The 17885-nt window shown below is 44.3% G+C and overlaps 3 protein-coding genes across 3 annotated transcripts in view; all 3 read left to right on the top strand.

Moving 5' to 3' along the window:
• Positions 1-17885, top strand: part of HINT2 (histidine triad nucleotide binding protein 2) — a 283598-nt gene that overhangs the window by 10642 nt on the left and 255071 nt on the right. The window lies entirely within an intron of this gene.
• Positions 1769-2956, top strand: LOC129650239 (olfactory receptor 13C7-like). Its single transcript, XM_055578513.1, has one exon. It carries the CDS (start codon positions 2000-2002, stop codon positions 2954-2956), a length of 957 nt encoding a protein of 318 aa, XP_055434488.1. The 5' UTR covers positions 1769-1999.
• LOC129650237 (olfactory receptor 13C7) lies at positions 11502-12461 on the top strand. The gene has a single exon (XM_055578510.1). It carries the CDS (start codon positions 11502-11504, stop codon positions 12459-12461), a length of 960 nt encoding a protein of 319 aa, XP_055434485.1.

The following is a 17885-nucleotide window of genomic DNA, read 5'->3' as shown; positions in this document are numbered from 1 at the left end:
AGCTCCAAGGCAGCTACACAGAACTTGCTGCATGCTTCCAGGCACAGCCTCACCAGCAGGGGATGGTCAGGGCAGGCAGTTCAAGCCATCACCTCCCAGCCATCTTCCCTGCCCAGGTGAGCTCCTGTCCCCACCATGGCCTCATCCCCACATGGGGCACAGACATGTTTCTCTCTGTGGCCAAACCTTCCTCAGATTGGTGGGGAGCAGAGGACAGGTGGCACGAGTGGGGAGTGGTCACAGCTTCCGTCTCTCTGAAGGGTTTTAAGGGGAAGGGAGCAGGCACGGCCTGGAAGTCTAGACCCACTTTGGGGCAGAGCAGGGTTGAGGGGTGGGGATGATATTAGAAAAAGGAAGTTTCTGTTCAGTTTAAAGGAAAACTTTCCAACAATAGAGGATCTCTGATCAAGGAATGGGAGCCATGTACTCACATAACTCAAGGTATTCAAAGGAGCAATTGGAAAAATTGGGTCTCATAGAAAGTATTTACACAATGGAGGCGAAAGAGGCAAGACCAGTTATTTTACAACATTCCTGCCTAGTCTGACACTCTCTAGTCATTTTCTCAACTGTTCCTGACAGCTACAGTTAATCTCCTCTAATAATTGCATGAGGGTAGCTTGAGACTCTGCCTGGTTTCTCCCACCCAATTTCCCCCAGCCAGCACCAGTGTTCTAGTCACAGATGCCGTGGATGAAGCCCAGGGACGCCCTGCTATGAGGCAGATGTCTTGGAGAAAGGTGTGACACCTCTATTTCACATGAGTGTCCTGGGGAAGTGAGGATGACCAAGACTTCATCATCAGTCCTTTGCTCCTCAGTAGACCTGCTCTGGCACGAATGGAGCAAAACTACATTCAGAGAGATGAAGGGAGAAGGTGAGGAGCCAGGCTCCAACCTAGCCCTATCCTCATTGAGCTTTAGTTTCATCTTTAGTGTGAGAACTCCAGGCTTGAGATTTTCTCTAATGTCCTAGACCTACTGCTGTATGGGGACTGAAGTGCATCCTACATGCATTTCTCCTTTGAGCCACTCTTCTGCAAAGCTGGGTAGAATTGTCTGTTTTTCTGTGGGGGAGAAAGCATTGTCATAGCACTGCAGTGGCTTTAATCAGCTCAGTAATAGAAGGGCCTGAGCTAGGAGCTGTGACTTACAAAACCACTCCAAAAGCATGGAGCTTGGTCCAAAAGTCACTGATGCTTATACTTGGAGGCATGATGGACACTTGTCCTTGGACCCTGTCCCTGCTTCCCAGCCCCAGGAGCTGGTAAAGTCTGAGGCAGCTGCAGTTCTGGGGGCAAAGGCCATGGGTAGAGAGAGGGGGTATGGACTGGTGGTGGTCTTCTGACCAGAAACTCCTTATTGACAGTGCAACAAAGGGAGGTCGCCAACCAGACTCACAAGAAATGAAGTATTAGCCAGGCACCAAGTAACTAATGTTGATGCTAAGCAGACCCTAATACTCCTGGCCTCTGCTCACCACATTCTGTGTAGGACTCCATGTGGAGCCAAATTATCATCAGAAAAGTATTACACAAGCACAGAATTAGAGCCAGGAAAGTGAGTGAGGTGATGGCAATTGTCAGCATCACTAAGTGTGACAGCCTGAAGCCCCCAAGGACCTGCAGGGACAATGTGGGGACAGGCAGGCCTGGATCAGGCAGCACACACTCAGAGTTCCTCTCTTACAGTCCTCATGGGGATCCATTCTTACACAACCCTTCCTTCAAGTGAGTTAACATTACTGATCAGGCTAAAATTCTATCATATATCATGGTTTAATTAGATTTCCAGGGTCTACTTTTCCTGCTCTAAATTTGATATATCCTGACTTTTAAGGTAACTTTAGTGAACAGTGAATTTCATCCTTTAGATGCGAATACTATAAGTTAGCATGTCAAAGGTTAAATTTAATTATAAATTCTGGAAGTACATATTGATCCCCATAAATGTGTGTTTCCTGTCCTCAGTTCTCCTGAGGGTAGAAGAGACAATTTAAAATGAAACTGGCCAACCAATCCACTGTGGCAGGATTCGTCTTGCTGGGGCTGTCAGATCAGCCGAAGCTGGAGAAAATGTTCTTTGTGCTCATCCTGCTCATGTACCTGGTGATCCTGCTGGGCAACGGGGTCCTCATCCTGGTGACCATCCTTGACTCCCACCTGCACACGCCCATGTACTTCTTCCTGGGGAACCTCTCCTTCCTGGACATCTGCTACACAACCTCTTCCATCCCTCTAGTCCTAGATGGCTTCCTTACTCCCAGGAAAACCATCTCTTTCTCAGCCTGTGCCATACAGATGTTTCTCTCTTTTGCCATGGGAGCCACAGAGTGTGTGCTTCTGGGCATGATGGCACTTGATCGCTATGTGGCCATCTGCAACCCCCTGAGATACCCTGTGGTCATGAGAAAGACTGTCTATGTGTCCATGGCTGCCAGCTCCTGGCTGGCTGGTGGAGCTAACTCCTTGGTACAGATCTCTCTTGCAGTACAATTACCCTTCTGCGGGGACAACGTCATCAACCACTTCACCTGTGGGATCCTGGCTGTCCTGAAGTTGGCCTGTGCTGACATCTCCATCAATGTGGTCAGTATGGGGGTGGCCAATGTGATCTTCCTGGGGGTCCCAGTTCTGTTCATTCTTGTCTCCTACATCTTCATCCTCACCACCATCCTGAGGATCCCCTCGGTTGAGGGGAGGAAAAAGGCCTTCTCTACCTGCTCTGCCCACCTCACTGTGGTAGTCATCTTCTATGGGACTATTCTTTTCATGTATGGGAAGCCCAAATCTAAGGACTCCCTGGGGGAAGATAACCAGGATGTTTCAGACAAGCTCATCTCCCTCTTCTACGGGGTGCTGATTCCCACGCTCAACCCCATCATTTACAGCCTCAGAAACAAGGATGTGAAGGTCACTGTGAAGAATCTAGTGAGTCAGAAATGCTTCCCTAAGTGACAGTGGGAGAGAGCAATGAGTGTACCTTGCAGTTCTCTGCACACAGGGGATCCCCTAGGGAATGGCCACTTGGTAAGCATAGACCGGCTCCATGACTCTCCACATCAGTATCATCACAAGACTGATCCCCAAGATGCACATATAGATAGGGCTTTTCTGAATAACTGAAAATGGAACATCAAGTCTTTAGAATGAAGAGGGGCTATGCTAAATCACCTAGAAGTAAGGATAAGTGACTATTACAATTTATTTTTATTCTGAAAAAAATAAAATACAAATTAAAACTTTATACAAAAGTGCTTCTTTCTTTGTTCATGTGCAGACTAGCTCCAATTTGTACGTGTAATCATGCTGTTTTCTGCTCACTGTATAATGGGGAGCATGGCAGTGAGGAAAAGTCACTTCTTTTCAAAATTTATTTCTTTTTAATTGGAGGATAACTGCTTTATAATATTGTTTGCTTCTGTGCATACATCAGCATGAATCAGCCATAGGTATACATAAGTCCCCTCCCCCTTGAACTTCCTTTCTGAAAAGTCATTGATTAATTGGTGTCCAAACCAAAAACCAATCTGCCGTTTTGGAAAATTACCAAAACCAAAACATCCCAAATGACAATATTTAACCCCCTTTCCACTGCAGGGGCTCAGAGTGTTTCTCAGAGCCAATTTTATATCCCAAATATAAAATCCCAGAGTCCATTTTTGGAAACTCCTTCTTCTCTGTACATAGAGCACATCTATTCCTATCCAGATTTGGAGAAGAGTTGTTTCAACATCAACTGAAATTAGATATTGCAGGCCAAGGGCAAAATTTATAGAAGTCTCTATTTAATCATTGTTGTTGTTCTGCCACTCAGTCATGTCCAGCTCTTTGTGACCCCATGGACTGCAGGGCACCAGGCTTCCCTGTCCTTCACTACCTCCTGGAGTTTGCTCAAACTCATGTCCATTGGGTCAGTGATACTCTGAGTTCTTTCCTTTCCCTGGAATTAATGTTTGCGACCATCCAAACCTCCGTGGTCATACTTGATCATATCTAAGATTTGGATTGGACATGGGCACCAGCTGCTAAAAAATCTATCTGTAACAACCCTTGTGGTTAAAAGCATAGACTGTGAAGCCAGACTCATGTCGAGTGCCCCTGACTATGTAACTTCAGGCACATTACAAACATGACTTAATATCATAGACTCTTGGTTTTCTAATGTGTGAAACAGTGATGATTAAACCAACCCCAAGGAGTTATGGTGGGGAATAAATTAAAATGGGGCATCATATATATTAAAAATGCACAGTGGCCAGCAAAGAATAGCCTCTCAATTAATAAATGAACAGTGTTTATTATTAATGAAATATGTTAAATAATTCCTTTGAGGGAACTTCATGACACAGAGTTCAAAATCACACTTAACTGGATCAATTTCAGTTTATTATTGCAGCACATTTTTGGCTAGATTTCTAGCTTATGAACCAACAATTTCTCTGGGCATTTTCCCATCACCCCTCATCCTCATCCACAGAGATGAGGGACTCAGGTCTGTGCTGTCTGATGCTAACTCTGTCTAGAACAAGCAGGTTCTTTCTGCCAGGTTTTGGGGATTGTCATTAATGCCCAAAGACTCGCTGAATCTATAACATGCAAACATGGGAGCTACAAGAAAATCATGTTTGAACATGTGTCTTGGGGAACTAACTGTACATAATAAACCAATATATATTCTATAGTATAATATATAGTTAATGTAGATATTAAGTCTAGATAGGGACTAAAGTTTATTTTGGCAGAGAGTGTTAAACAGAAAACAAGTCTGCAAAAATAAAAGAACAGCCAAAGAGCAAAGACAGGAGATGAAGGCATCTTCCTATGTTCTCAGTTCTTGGTTTCCTTTTTCCCCTCAATCTGGCCACATTACTGCACTTTTGCCTCCAAAGGACACCCCTACATCCTGATACTAGATTCTATTTTTCACTAATCTAGATTGTTACTTGCTTTGAGGGGGATAATAAAAGTCACATCTAATATGATTACTAACTGGTGTGAAATAGATACGCTCTTTCCTGTGCATGTGCAGAGTGCCAGGCCTTGTGCATGGCAAAAGTCTTTTAGAAATCAGTTTTGAAATAATCATTCTGAAGTCAACATGTAGTGCTTCTTGCAATCAATTATCCATTCCTGCTCCAGTGGATTTGCTCTCTGTCGATTCTATCGCCTGTAAATTTGGAACATGTCTAGGGGTTGATGTATTACAGGAGGTCTAGGTTCGAATCTTTGCCCTCCCACATAGAGCTGGGTGACCATGAGTGTGTCCGCTGTGCTTGAAAAATATTCATTCTCACAATGAAGGGGGCCTACAGAATATCTCAAGTGACCCCCACCTGTGAATTTCCCTGAACCTATGGTTCCTTTCTCTAGTGGGATGGTCCCTTGAAGAGAACACAGCAATGTCTTATAGCAGTATTTCATTATTTGAAGCTGAGTGTGGTATCTCTCACCACCTTAATACTCTATGTTCCAGTAGATTCTTCAGAGCCTCCATCTTCCCCACTAGGCTCAACAAACAATAAAATGATTCAAGGAGCTGATGTTATCCAACCTCTGTTATTGGTACAACTGAGTAGCCATGATAGCAGAAGGCTGTCTATGGGCTAACCATCAGGGCCTCGCATTCACAGAGGCTGATGTAGCTACTTCAGCAGCTGAATATTTAAACTGGCAGCAAGAGACCAACCTTCATTTGAAAAGATTCATCAGCCACCTGGTGGTGAGCTGATTGCATTAGACCATTTTCCTTCTGGAAGGGACAGAGACTCACCTTGACTAAAATCAACACCTTTTCTGAGTATAGATCATCTTTCCTCTCTGTAGGCTATTAGCAAATATCACTCTCTGAAAGCCCATGGAAGGTTTGATTTGACAGCATGGAATCCTGCATAAAATCTCATCAGACCAAGGGGCTCATTTACCACAGTAGATGCTGCTGTGGAATCACGATTATGGGTTCCACTGACCCTTCCACATCATGCACCTTCCAGAAGTAGCTGGCCCAACACAGTTGACATAATGGCCTTTTGAAAGTTAAGGCCCTAGCAGTTACAGATCAAAACAACAATGAGATACCACTACACATCATCAGAATGGCTAAAATTTTAGACTGACAACACCAAATGTTGGCAAGGATGTGATATGAGACATCTTGTCCTTTTATGATAAGAATGTAACATAGTACACATGCTTTGGCAAAAGACCTATCCATTTCTTAGAAAACTAAGTGTAAACCTGTGTTATGATCCAGAATCTCATTCTCAGATATTTAGCCAAGAAAAGTTGAAATATACATCTACAAAAGGACTTGTATGAAAGTGTTAATAATGGCTTTATTCATAACAGCCAAAATGAGAAACAGCTCAGATGTCCATCAAGAAGGAGATGGATAAACAAAGATGTTCATTTAATGAAATACAACTCAGTAATAGAAAGGGACAAGCTAAAAAACCATGTAAAAACATGACAGATTTTAAGAACCTTATTCTGAATATAAAGACTTGCACATGATTCCATCTATTTGATGTTTCTGAAAAGGTAATACTTTACAAAGAGTGAAAAATATTAGGAGACTGCTAATAATAATAATAATGAGGACTGACTGGTAAGGGGCATGAGAAAACTCTTGGTTGTGCTGTAAACATTCTGTAGTAATAAGATTTGGTTACATGGGTGTGAACATCTGTCAAACCTCATTGGATGATATATTTAAGATTTATTTTATTATGGTTAAGAACACAACATGATATATACTCTTTTAGCAAAATTTTAAGTGTATATTACACTGCTGCTGCTAAGTTGCTTCAGTCGTGTCCGACTCTGTGTGAGCCCATAGATGGCAGCCCACAAGGCCCCCCCGTCCCTAGGATTCTCCAGGCAAGAACACTGGAGTGGGTTGCCATTTCCTTCTCCAATGCATGAAAGTGAAAAGTGAAAGTGAAGTCACTCAGTCATGTCTGACTCTTAGCAACCCCATGGACTGCAGCCCACCAGGCTCCTCCATCCATGGGATTTTCCAGGCAAGGGTACTGGAGTAGGGTGCCATTGCCTTCTCCTGTTGACTATAGGTACCATGCTGTACGGGGATCTCTAGAATTTAATCATCTTGCTAAACTGGAACTTTATACCCATTTATTAAGTAACTCACATTTGCCCCTCCTCCTGGTCACTGGAAACTACATTCCATTCTGTGATTCTATGGATTGATTTTATTGGGTTAGCAATGAACTTAAGATTTATGCATTTCACTGTGAGTAGATTTTACCCAAAAAAGTGGACTGCTAACTGTCTGTCTGTCTAAATATACAGACTTTTTATAGTGACTGCTATTGGCAAGCCACAAATTTGTCTAGTAAACTTTCTAGCAGCTTCATTATAGAAGGAAGATGTATCCCATTGGGTGCTTGTTCTTGTATTTGTTACTATTTCTTTCCCGTAAATAACAGTGAAAAGCTCCTCTTATAAGTAGGTCATCTAGGGCCTGAGATTCCCTGGGCTACTTGGACTGATGGCAGAGTCTGATTTGCCTGGATAGCTTTTGGTCATGATTTTATTATATACTTATTGAGTTACTGTTTAATTTCTATTATTTGTTGAGTTATTATAGATGGCTGTGCTTAGTTCAGGCTCACATCTTCAGTGTAACTGAGCACATCTGTAATGACTTATTGTCTTCCTATCTTTGAAGGGCTAATTTGTAAAAGAAGAAGTAACCATGTCCTGCCGTTGATTTTCAGTTGCTCAGTTGTGTGTGACTCATTCTTTAGGTTATAAGCAGTTACTAAAGGTGAGAGGGTTATATAAGTCCATGAAATCCAGTAGGAAAGAATTACTGGGGTCATCTTAAAGGCTGCTATCACATCCCAGATTCCTGTCCCATGATGTTTTTCACACATATGACATACTGAGGCTGTGGAAGAAATACTCAAGCCCAAGACCCATGCCAACCTCCATCTCCAGGATGGTAAATCCCTTTTCCCCATCCTTTGCCTGTCTCTTCATGTGTAAATTCGCCCTTACTGTCCCTGGCCAGAAAATATCTCCTCCTTGAAGTTTCCCCATGGCTCTGGGTGGAAGTTCCCCCAAGCATACAAATCATGACTTTGAGCACTTGTTTAGAAGCAGTGTGTCCACAGAGGCTGATTCCACAATGCTGTGAACACAGAGTATTCCTAAATAACTCTTCTCTCCCAAGCTGCTGATTTCAAGAAGTTAAAACATTTTGAAGTTTGTACAAATTCAAGCAGCACATGGAAATGCTTCCCCTGATGCCCTTCAGTGGCCTCAGAGTGGAAAGTTCCAGCAGGAACAAAGGAATGAGAAAAAGAAGCTTTTCCTGGAGTGCTTTCAGCATAATTGGATCTTGGGGACATTGTCCCAAAAGTATAAAAAGTTCCCTGACTTTGTATGCTTCCATTTCTGAACTTTTAATCACTTTAGGGAACACAATAGTCCCAACTGCAGTTCTGATTTCAAATTGCCTTCTACATGGACTGGTTGTTCCTTTAGAAAGTTTGCCTAAAACACAGAAGTAAGACAGAGTGGGAGGAATTGGCTTTCACCCCTTCTTCTCATCAGAGCTGGACATCTCAGCCTGGACCTTTCAAACTAGTGATGATATTTCTGGCCCATGTACTGTTCCCAGACCATAGGGACCCTTTCCCAGTAGGTTCCTAAAAAAGGTAAGTGAGGGTTCTTATAAAAGTAATCCTCAACCTTTTATCAGCACAGGGATATTTCCAGCTTCTGACTTGATTTTCTGAAGGGGCTGGGGCTTGGGAAGGGAGGAAATGAAACAATTTCAGTGATATCACAAAGACCAAGGGCCATTCAAAACCCCGGGTTAGAAAAACCTAGATGGCAAGAAGCCTCTGAAACTTTTGTCTCATTTCATGGATTCCTCTAACTTCAGAGACACCCCTAGGATGAGATGGTCCCACAGTTTCAGAGCCTCTTCTGTACAACTCCAGGGAGCACCATTCACACTATAGCCACAGAAATGGCTGCAGCTGTCCTGCTGTTATGCTCCAGAGGTGCCATTTATATTGCCTGTAGTGAAAACAGTTTCTGGGAGCTGCTCGTCAATGGCCTGGTCTCTGGCAGGCCTCATGGGCTGAACAACCCAGACTTTCTGAGCCCTCCTGGCCCACTTCAACAAGCACAGCTCTACTTTATACTTGGTGTGATGTGTGCTATGCTAAATCACTTCAGTCATGTCTGACTCTCTGTGACCCCATGGACAGTAGCCTGCCATGCTCCTCTGTCCATGGGATTCTCCAGGCAAGAATATTGGAGTGGATTGCCATGCCCTCCTCCAGGGGATCTTTCCAACCCAGGGATGGAACTATGTCTTTGATGTCTCCTGCACTGGCAGGCAGGTCCTTTACCAATAGCGCCACCTGGGAAACCCACTATATACTTGGAGCGGGGGTTCTGAATTTAAGGAAACAAAAGTTTTTTCTCTTAAAGAGTTTGAATATCATTGATCTGTTCCAATTCCAAAGCAGAAGAGAGTAACCTGAGAGTCTAAGAGAGGGAAGGAGCACTGAAGTCTACACAGCAGGTTAGATCTCTGTGCTTACAAACATGATGTATTTGCACAAATTCAATGCAATTTTTAAAGGAAGCTGACCACTGACCACCATCATATGGACAAGAAAAACTTAGAAAACTACCTGCTTGGCTCAATATGAAAAAGAATTTTCTAATACTCTAGAGCTCTGAAAATATGGAGTAGATTGTTTAGGAATGTAGTGGGCTCTTCATCACTAGAGGAAATAAAATTGAAACCAAAAACCATGCATCAATGTGGTGCAGAGAAAGATCTACAATGGGAGACAGAGTTGGACTAGATTACTTGGGGGGCCTAATCAGTGACAGGATATAAGTCTGAATGATGTACCTAGAAGCTCAGCCAAAAGGTTCAAGGACTATCAGTGTCCACTGATTCCTGAGTGGACATTTATGAAGAGGGAATGATAACAACAACAACAAAAAATAGTAACATAACAAAGATGTTGTTTAAGGGTACAAACTTGCCATTCCCTTCTCCAGGGGATGTTCCCAACCCAGGGACTGACGCTGGGTCTCCTGCATCGCAGGCAGATACTTTACCATCTAAGTCACCAGGGAAGACTTTTTTTTTCCTTCAGTCATGTCTGACTCTTTTCGACCCTATGGACTGTAGCTCACCAGGCTCCTCTGTCCATGGGATTCTCTAGGCAAGAATACTGGAGTGGATTGCCATGCCCTCCTCCAAGGGATCTTTCTGACTCAGATCGAACCCACATTTCTTACGTCTCCTGTATGGCAGGAAGTGGTTCTTTACCACCCGTGCCACCTGGGAAGCCTACAAACTTGCAACAAGTAGTAAATAACCCAGTGATCTAATGCATGGTATAATGAATACAGATAGCAATACTGTACTATAATCATGTGATGTGATAAATATCATGACAACAATCATATTACAATATATAAATGTATCAAAGTAACACATTGTACACCTTAAATTTACATGTTATGTGTCAAACATATTCAAGACTGGAAAAAATCATTGTTTTAGTTATCTAAGAGAACTAGATTTCCAGAAACTGTGACCCACTGTGGATTTCTGGAGACAGTCCTCTGTCTGTCTTCACAGAACATCAGATTCAAACTATTAGGAACATAACAGCATTTCCAGATCACAAAGTTACTGTGGAGGCCTGCTCAAGTTATCTCTCCATGTTCAGTGTCCTTTGTCCTTAAAAGCCAAGCTAGATTCTACACCGCTTAAGGATTATTTCATGACCCCTGTTCTACGCATACACTGCATGCCCATTTGGATGTCCTGGCCCCTCCAAAATCCTTCTGCTTACCCTCTCTGACAGGTGCTTGGGCCATGGGTCACCCCTGTTCCTCACAGGAATTCTCACACTCATATACTGGGTGATCAACAGGCGTTTTGGTGAGTGGATCGATGTTCAAACATGGATGGATGGATGGCTGGACAGACAGATGAATGGATAGCCCTGGAGTTTGCATTGCTCATGAGGAAAAGAGGTCTTGGGAACAATAGGAATATGTTTTCTGTGAAAATGATCTGGAGAAACAGAGTGAGTATTCACAGCTAATGATTTCCCTAGTCCCTAGCACAAATTGGAAGAACATGGAGCAAACTTAAAAGTCATTTTTCTGACCAAAGTTTAATGAGATCAATTGCCATATAGCACATAGAACCACTTAAATGAATGTGTTGTGTACACTGTCTCTGATCAAATGCATTAAATAATCAGAATCGTCATTTAAACAGTATAAATTTGATATTCTATGACCCCAAGGTAGTTTCTAATTTTATTGCTCCTTTTTCTTGGAAACAAATAGAGACTGCCTTCAGAACTGTTTCCTAATCACTCAGCCAGACTGGAACTCCTGAACAGATGCCCTGGAACTGTGTGAGACAACGGATGTGGAGTCTGGATCACTGAGTATTTTATTCAGTTGAAAGAGGAGACATACCATGGAAAGTGCCAACCAGACAGCCTCTGTGACAGAGTTCATTCTCCTGGGCCTCTCAGCCCACCCTAAGCTGGAGAAAACACTCTTTGTGCTCATCCTGCTCACGTACCTGGTGATCCTGCTGGGCAATGGGGTCCTCATCCTGGTGACCATCCTTGACTCCCACCTGCACACACCCATGTACTTCTTCCTGGGGAACCTCTCCTTCCTGGACATCTGCTACACAACCTCCTCAGTCCCCCTCATCCTTGACAGCATCCTGACCCCCAGGAAAACCATTCCCTTCTCAGCCTGTGCTGTGCAGATGTTCCTCTCCTTTGCCATGGGGGCCACGGAGTGTGTGCTTCTGGGCATGATGGCATTTGACCGCTATATGGCCATCTGCAACCCCCTGAGGTACCCCATAGTCATGAGCAAGGCTGTCTATGTGCCCATGGCTGCTGGCTCCTGGGCAGCTGGATGGGCTGCCTCCATGGTTCAAACATCCCTTGCGATGAGGCTGCCCTTCTGTGGGGACAATGTCATCAACCACTTCACCTGTGAGATCCTGGCTGTCCTGAAGCTGGCCTGTGCTGACATCTCCATCAATGTGGTCAGTATGGGGGTGACTAATGTGATCTTCCTGGGGGTCCCTGTTCTGCTCATCTTTGTCTCCTACATCTTCATCCTCACCACCATCCTAAGAATACCTTCAGCTGAGGGAAGGAAAAAGGCCTTCTCCACCTGCTCTGCCCACCTCACAGTTGTGGTCATCTTCTATGGGACCATCCTTTTCATGTATGGGAAGCCCAAATCCAAGGACCCTCTGGGGGCAGACAAACAGGACCTTGCAGACAAGCTCACCTCTCTCTTCTATGGGGTGGTGACCCCCATGCTCAACCCCATCATCTACAGCCTCAGGAACAAGGATGTGAAGGCTGCTGTGCGGAACCTGGTGAGTCAGAAATGCTTCATCTGGTGATGTTTGGAGGACAGATGTCCCTGGAGTTCTGCGTCTCTTGGCTGCTTTCACTCGTGAATCTCAGAAGAATGTGCCTCTCAAAGAAGATATGTATAAAGAGTCATCACCAGAAAATTGAATTACACATACAAGGGAGAATTTTAGCCGTTACTGGACTTAATTTTTAGAAACAATGAAACCTAAAACCTGATGGGAGTGTGCCTTGAGGGGATAGAAGTGGAATGCAGCTGAAAGAACAATTTGTGATGTTCCTGCTTCTCTATTGGCAAGTCTGAATTCACCTTTGTGAGCAAGTTGCTCCTTTGCTTTGAGAAAAACAGACTAATTTACCTTTGTGTTACATAAAGATTCAAAATACTGCTCTAAAAGGAGGCACTGAAGACAGTGTGGGGTGAAACTTCATGAGAGCAGTAAAAAAATAGTCTTCACTGTAGGTGAAATGGCACATCTTCACATTTTATTTTTCTTGGAGGCAAGGTTGAGACTGGATATGAGAAAGAAGCTGTCTCTGAGACAGAGAAGTTGGGACCTTGTAGATTACACACAGGGCGCTTCTTCTGAGGGCAAGTAAGGTGAATCCTGCAACACGTGTGTGGAGGGTCTTAGCCTCTCATCTGGATGCAAGCTTTGCTTTCCTGCCCCTGGTAAATCCTGAGTACACAGTCTGGTGCTATAGTCTGGAGAGTTAAAGGGGGGTTCTATGGGAAGAGCAGGGTGGGGGCAGCACTGTGATTTGAGAGATGCTGGAGTCAAGATGCTCAGATGTGACCAGCGAAAGATGGAACAAGGCGGCTGGGCTGAGGAGAACTGGGTGGCAAAACTGAAAGGTGGGGCCCGTTCACATGTACCGACAAGAGGTCTAGAGGTAAAATGTGTGAGGATCTCAGTCAGTAGTGACAGAAAAGGAGAAAAAACATGTAAGGGAAGGAAATTGCCTCATTTTCCTCGAGGCGATCAGATGCCCATTTTTCCCTGAGAATCACAACTTTGCAATGAAAACACATGCTCTCAGCCTGCCTTGCTTGGATGTCCGGGGTCCTCTTGCCTGAGAAGTGGCATACTCTTGTGGGCCCCACAGCCCTTTCCTGTGCATTGTGGGCAGAAACCCAGACACAGTCACCACCCTGTGGTCCCTTCAACAGTCTCTGGGCTGTAGGAGCGCAGGGCATGTTCCCATTTCACCCTTTCATACCCAGTATTATCTGTCCCACCCTAGGGGGATGTGCCTTTCCCTACTGAGCACAGAGTCCACCCATGCCCTTCTCAGCTCACTAAAGGGAGGAGGACATCAACTTGAGATTAGTTTTGACCTTTATAATCAAGAGTTTACTTAAAAATGAAAGGTACTTGCAGAGCAATCTTCCTTTTCAACACACTTCATTTCACGGGTTTCTGGCTTGGAGATCTATGCCGAGTTCCCACCCACATCTTTCTAAAGGACCCAAGGAGGTGTTCCTTCAGTTACTGAAAGAGCTGCTGGCAGACAGCCTTCAGCTGTCAGTCATCTTTGGAAGTTCAGCAAGAGGGCTCTTAGCTGAAGAGACCTGACTCATACTCCCTTCCCCAAGGCAGCCCATATCCAGTGACTGATTGGTGAAGGCATATAAATACCTCCTCCTACTAGAGACATCTCTGAACAGCCAACCCAGTACCAGGGTCCCCTATGGGGTTGACTGAGGCCTTTGTTGAGACTGCACCACAGCCCATCATTCCCCTCTGCCAAATCCTCCATCTTCATCCTCCCTTCCACCAGTATTGAACCCAAGAGCTCTCCCTAATAAACCTCTTGCACTCCAGTCTCTTGGAGAATGCAATGGCAACCCACTCCAGTACTCTTGCCTGGAAAATCCCATGGATGGAGGAGCCTGGTAGGCTGCAGTCCATGGGTTCACAAAGAGTCGGACACGACTGAGCAACTTCACTTTCCCTTTTCACTTTCATGCATTGGAGAAGGAAATGGAAACCCACTCCAGTGTTCTTGCCTGGAGAATCCCAGGGATGGGGGAGCCTGGTGGGCTGCCGTCTATGGGGTCGCGCAGAGTCGGACACAACTGAAGCGATTTAGCAGCAGCAGCAGCAGCAACTCCAATCTCTGTCTCAGAGTTTGCTTCTGGGCAAAACCAAACTGTGACACCATGCAAAGTTCAATGCTCAAGTAATATGTGTTATCTTTTTAGAATCCTGGACACTGATAATACTTGGCAAAATCATGGAGAATAGTAGGTGGATGAGGTGGCACCGTGTTGTGTTAGCATCAGAAGCTTTGGAACCAGACCTTGGTTAGATTACAGCTCCTCTCTTCATCATGGTTGTAACCTTGAAGATTGTTTTATACTGTATGTAACTTCTCTGAAATCTTCCCATCGGCCCCCCTCCCCTGTCCATCTCTCTAGTTTAATGTTTCCCAATCTTTTTCTTGCCATGAAACACATAGAAAATAATAGAGTTTGTATACAAAAAAAAGTTTGGGTTTTTAATGGCATGATTAAATCACTAGTGATCAATGTGGCCTGCAGCAGCTCTCCCCTCCCTGGAAATCAGGGGTTAAGACCAAGAGTTCCAACCCTCTACTCAGAGTTGGTTCCCCTGGCAATCTTAGGTGCTTTCCAAAAGTCACCTTGTTAACATAAACCCAGTTGTGGCTGAACTGGGCTTGTTAAGAATAACAAGATACCCCCTTCACTTTATGGCTGTAAAGTGTTTTTCAGAAACTGAGGATTGAAGACTAAACACTATGATGGAAGTTGCGCCCATTGCTCTTATCACTAAGGAAATTCCCAGGATTTTAAGAGCTGTGAAGGACTTGGCCGGAGAAGGCAATGGCACCCTACTCCAGTACTTTTGCCTGGAAAATCCCATGGACGGAGGAGCCTGGTAGGCTGCAGTCCATGGGGTTGCTAAGAGTCAGACATGACTGAGCGACTTCACTTTCACTTTTCACTTTCATGCATTGGAGAAGGAAATGGCAACCCACTCCAGTGTTCTTGCCTGGAGAATCCCAGGGACGGGGAAGCCTGGTGGGCTGCCGTCTATGGGGTCACACAGAGTCAGACATGACTGAAGCGACTTAGCAGCAGCAGAAGGACTTGGCAGTTGTAAGCCAGATGCTGTGGATAAAGTCCAAATATATGTGATAAAAATATCTTGGTCATCTGAGTGAACAAATATATATTTTGTATAAATCACAATGTCACAGAATCTTAGTTTATATTTTGCTGATTATAGTCCTGTAGTATCCCTGTGTTTCCTATTAATTGATGATCAGATCTACATACTTGAGAGGTTTTTGTTTCAGTGTAGTGATGAGGCCATGGCTCCTGACATCTTTTGACAGGGCCCAAGTATCTTTGATGATTTCTTGCTTTCTGATTATGTCAAGTTGTTCCAGGCTCAACATGTACAGTTCCTCTCCAGACCTGGAAACAACCATTTTTTCTAAGGAGCTCTTGTTTCCTTTGGTATTCAAAAACCACAGTCTGGGTGCTAGGGATGCTATCGAGATGTCATAGTTTCTAGGCCTTTTCAGTTGAATCAGATCAGATCAGATCAGTCGCTCAGTCATGTCCGACTCTTTGTGATCCCATGAATTGCAGCACGCCAGGCCTCCCTGTCCATCACCAACTCCCGGAGTTCACCCAGACTCACGTCCATCGAGTCAGTGATGCCATCCAGCCATCTCATCCTCTGGCGTCCCCTTCTCCTCCTGCCTCCAATCCCTCCCAGCTTCAGAGTCTTTTCCAATGAGTCAACTCTTCGCATGAGGTGGCCAAAATACTGGAGTTTCAGCTTTAGCATCATTCCTTCCAAAGAAATCCCAGGGCTGATCTCCTTCAGAATGGACTGGATGGATCTCCTTGCAGTCCAAGGGACTCTCAAGAGTCTTCTCCAACACCACAGTTCAAAAGCATCAATTCTTCGGCACTCAGCCTTCTTCACAGTCCAACTCTCACATCCATACATGACTACTGGAAAAACCATAGCCTTGACCAAATGGACCTTTGTTGGCAAAGTAATGTCTCTGCTTTTGAATATGCTATCTAGGTTGGTCATAACTTTCCTTCCAAGGAGTAAGCGTCTTTTAATTTCATGGCTGCAGTTACCATCTGCAGTGATTTTGGAGCCCAGAAAAATAAAGTCTGACACTGTTTCCACTGTTTCCCCATCTATTTCCCATGAAGTGGTGGGACCGGATGCCATGATCTTCATTTTCTGAATGTTGAGCTTTAAGCCAACTGTTTCACTCTCCACTTTCACCTTCATCAAGAGGCTTTTGAGTTCCTCTTCACTTTCTGCCATAAGGGTGGTGTCATCTGCATATCTGAGGTTATTGCTATTTCTCCCGGCAATCTTGATTCCAGTTTGTGTTTCTTCCAGTCCAGCATTTCTCATGAGGTACTCTGCATATAAGTTAAATAAGCAGGGTGACAATATACAGCCTTGACGTACTCCTTTTCCTATTTGGAACCAGTCTGTTGTTCCATGTCCAGTTCTAACTGTTGCTTCCTGACCTGCATACAAATTTCTCAAGAGGCAGATCAGGTGGTCTGGGATTCCCATGTCTTTCAGAATTTTCCAGTTTATTGTGATCCACACAGTCAAAGGCTTTGGCATAGTCAATAAAACAGAAATAGATGTTTTTCTGGAACTCTCTTGCTTTTTCTATGATCCAGCGGATGTTGGCAATTTGATCTCTGGTTCCTCTGCCTTTTCTAAAACCAGCTTGAACATCAGGAAGTTCACGGTTCACATATTGCTGAAGCCTGGCTTGGAGAATTTTGAGCATTACTTTACTAGCGTGTGAGATGAGTGCAATTGTGCGGTAGTTTGAGCATTCTTTGGCATTTCCTTTCTTTGGGATTGGAATGAAAACTGACCTTTTCCAGTCCTGTGGCCACTGCTGAGTTTTCCAAATTTGCTGGCATATTGAGTGCAGCACTTATATGTACAATTCAAATTAAGACCTACAGAATTTTTAGTTAACCTCACTGACTTCTTCCCCTAAGTATATATCCTCATTCCAGAAAAAAGCATGGAGAGGGCTTAAAGTTACATCAACACAGTAAGATGTCACGAGCCACCACAGACGGCTTCTATAAAGAGCAGAAGTGAATCAAGCTGTCCCTTTGATATATATATTTGATTCCCATGTGCCTGGCAGTACTTGGGCCAACTGTAACAACTGAGGCATGGCGTGTGCCCTTCTCTTCCTCTTGCTCCTGAGCTTGCCTGAGGAGACCCAAGCTCATACGTAGAGTACTGGAGGGCAAAGGGCTGGGGAGGAGTTCAGGGAGAAACCCAAAAAGGGAGGAGAGGGAAAGAATGACTCCAAAGGCATCTTACAGCTCAGGGTTGGCCTTCCAAAATCTTGGTGAGCACAGTCACCAGCCCCTATTCACCATGAGCGGTCTCTGATCAAAAAAGGCA

This window comes from Bubalus kerabau, chromosome 4 (genome assembly GCF_029407905.1).
Source record: "Bubalus kerabau isolate K-KA32 ecotype Philippines breed swamp buffalo chromosome 4, PCC_UOA_SB_1v2, whole genome shotgun sequence".
Classification (NCBI taxonomy): Eukaryota; Metazoa; Chordata; class Mammalia; order Artiodactyla; family Bovidae; genus Bubalus; species Bubalus kerabau.
Note: the sequence above shows the minus strand (reverse complement) of the source record. Positions and strands in the feature narration are given on the sequence as shown.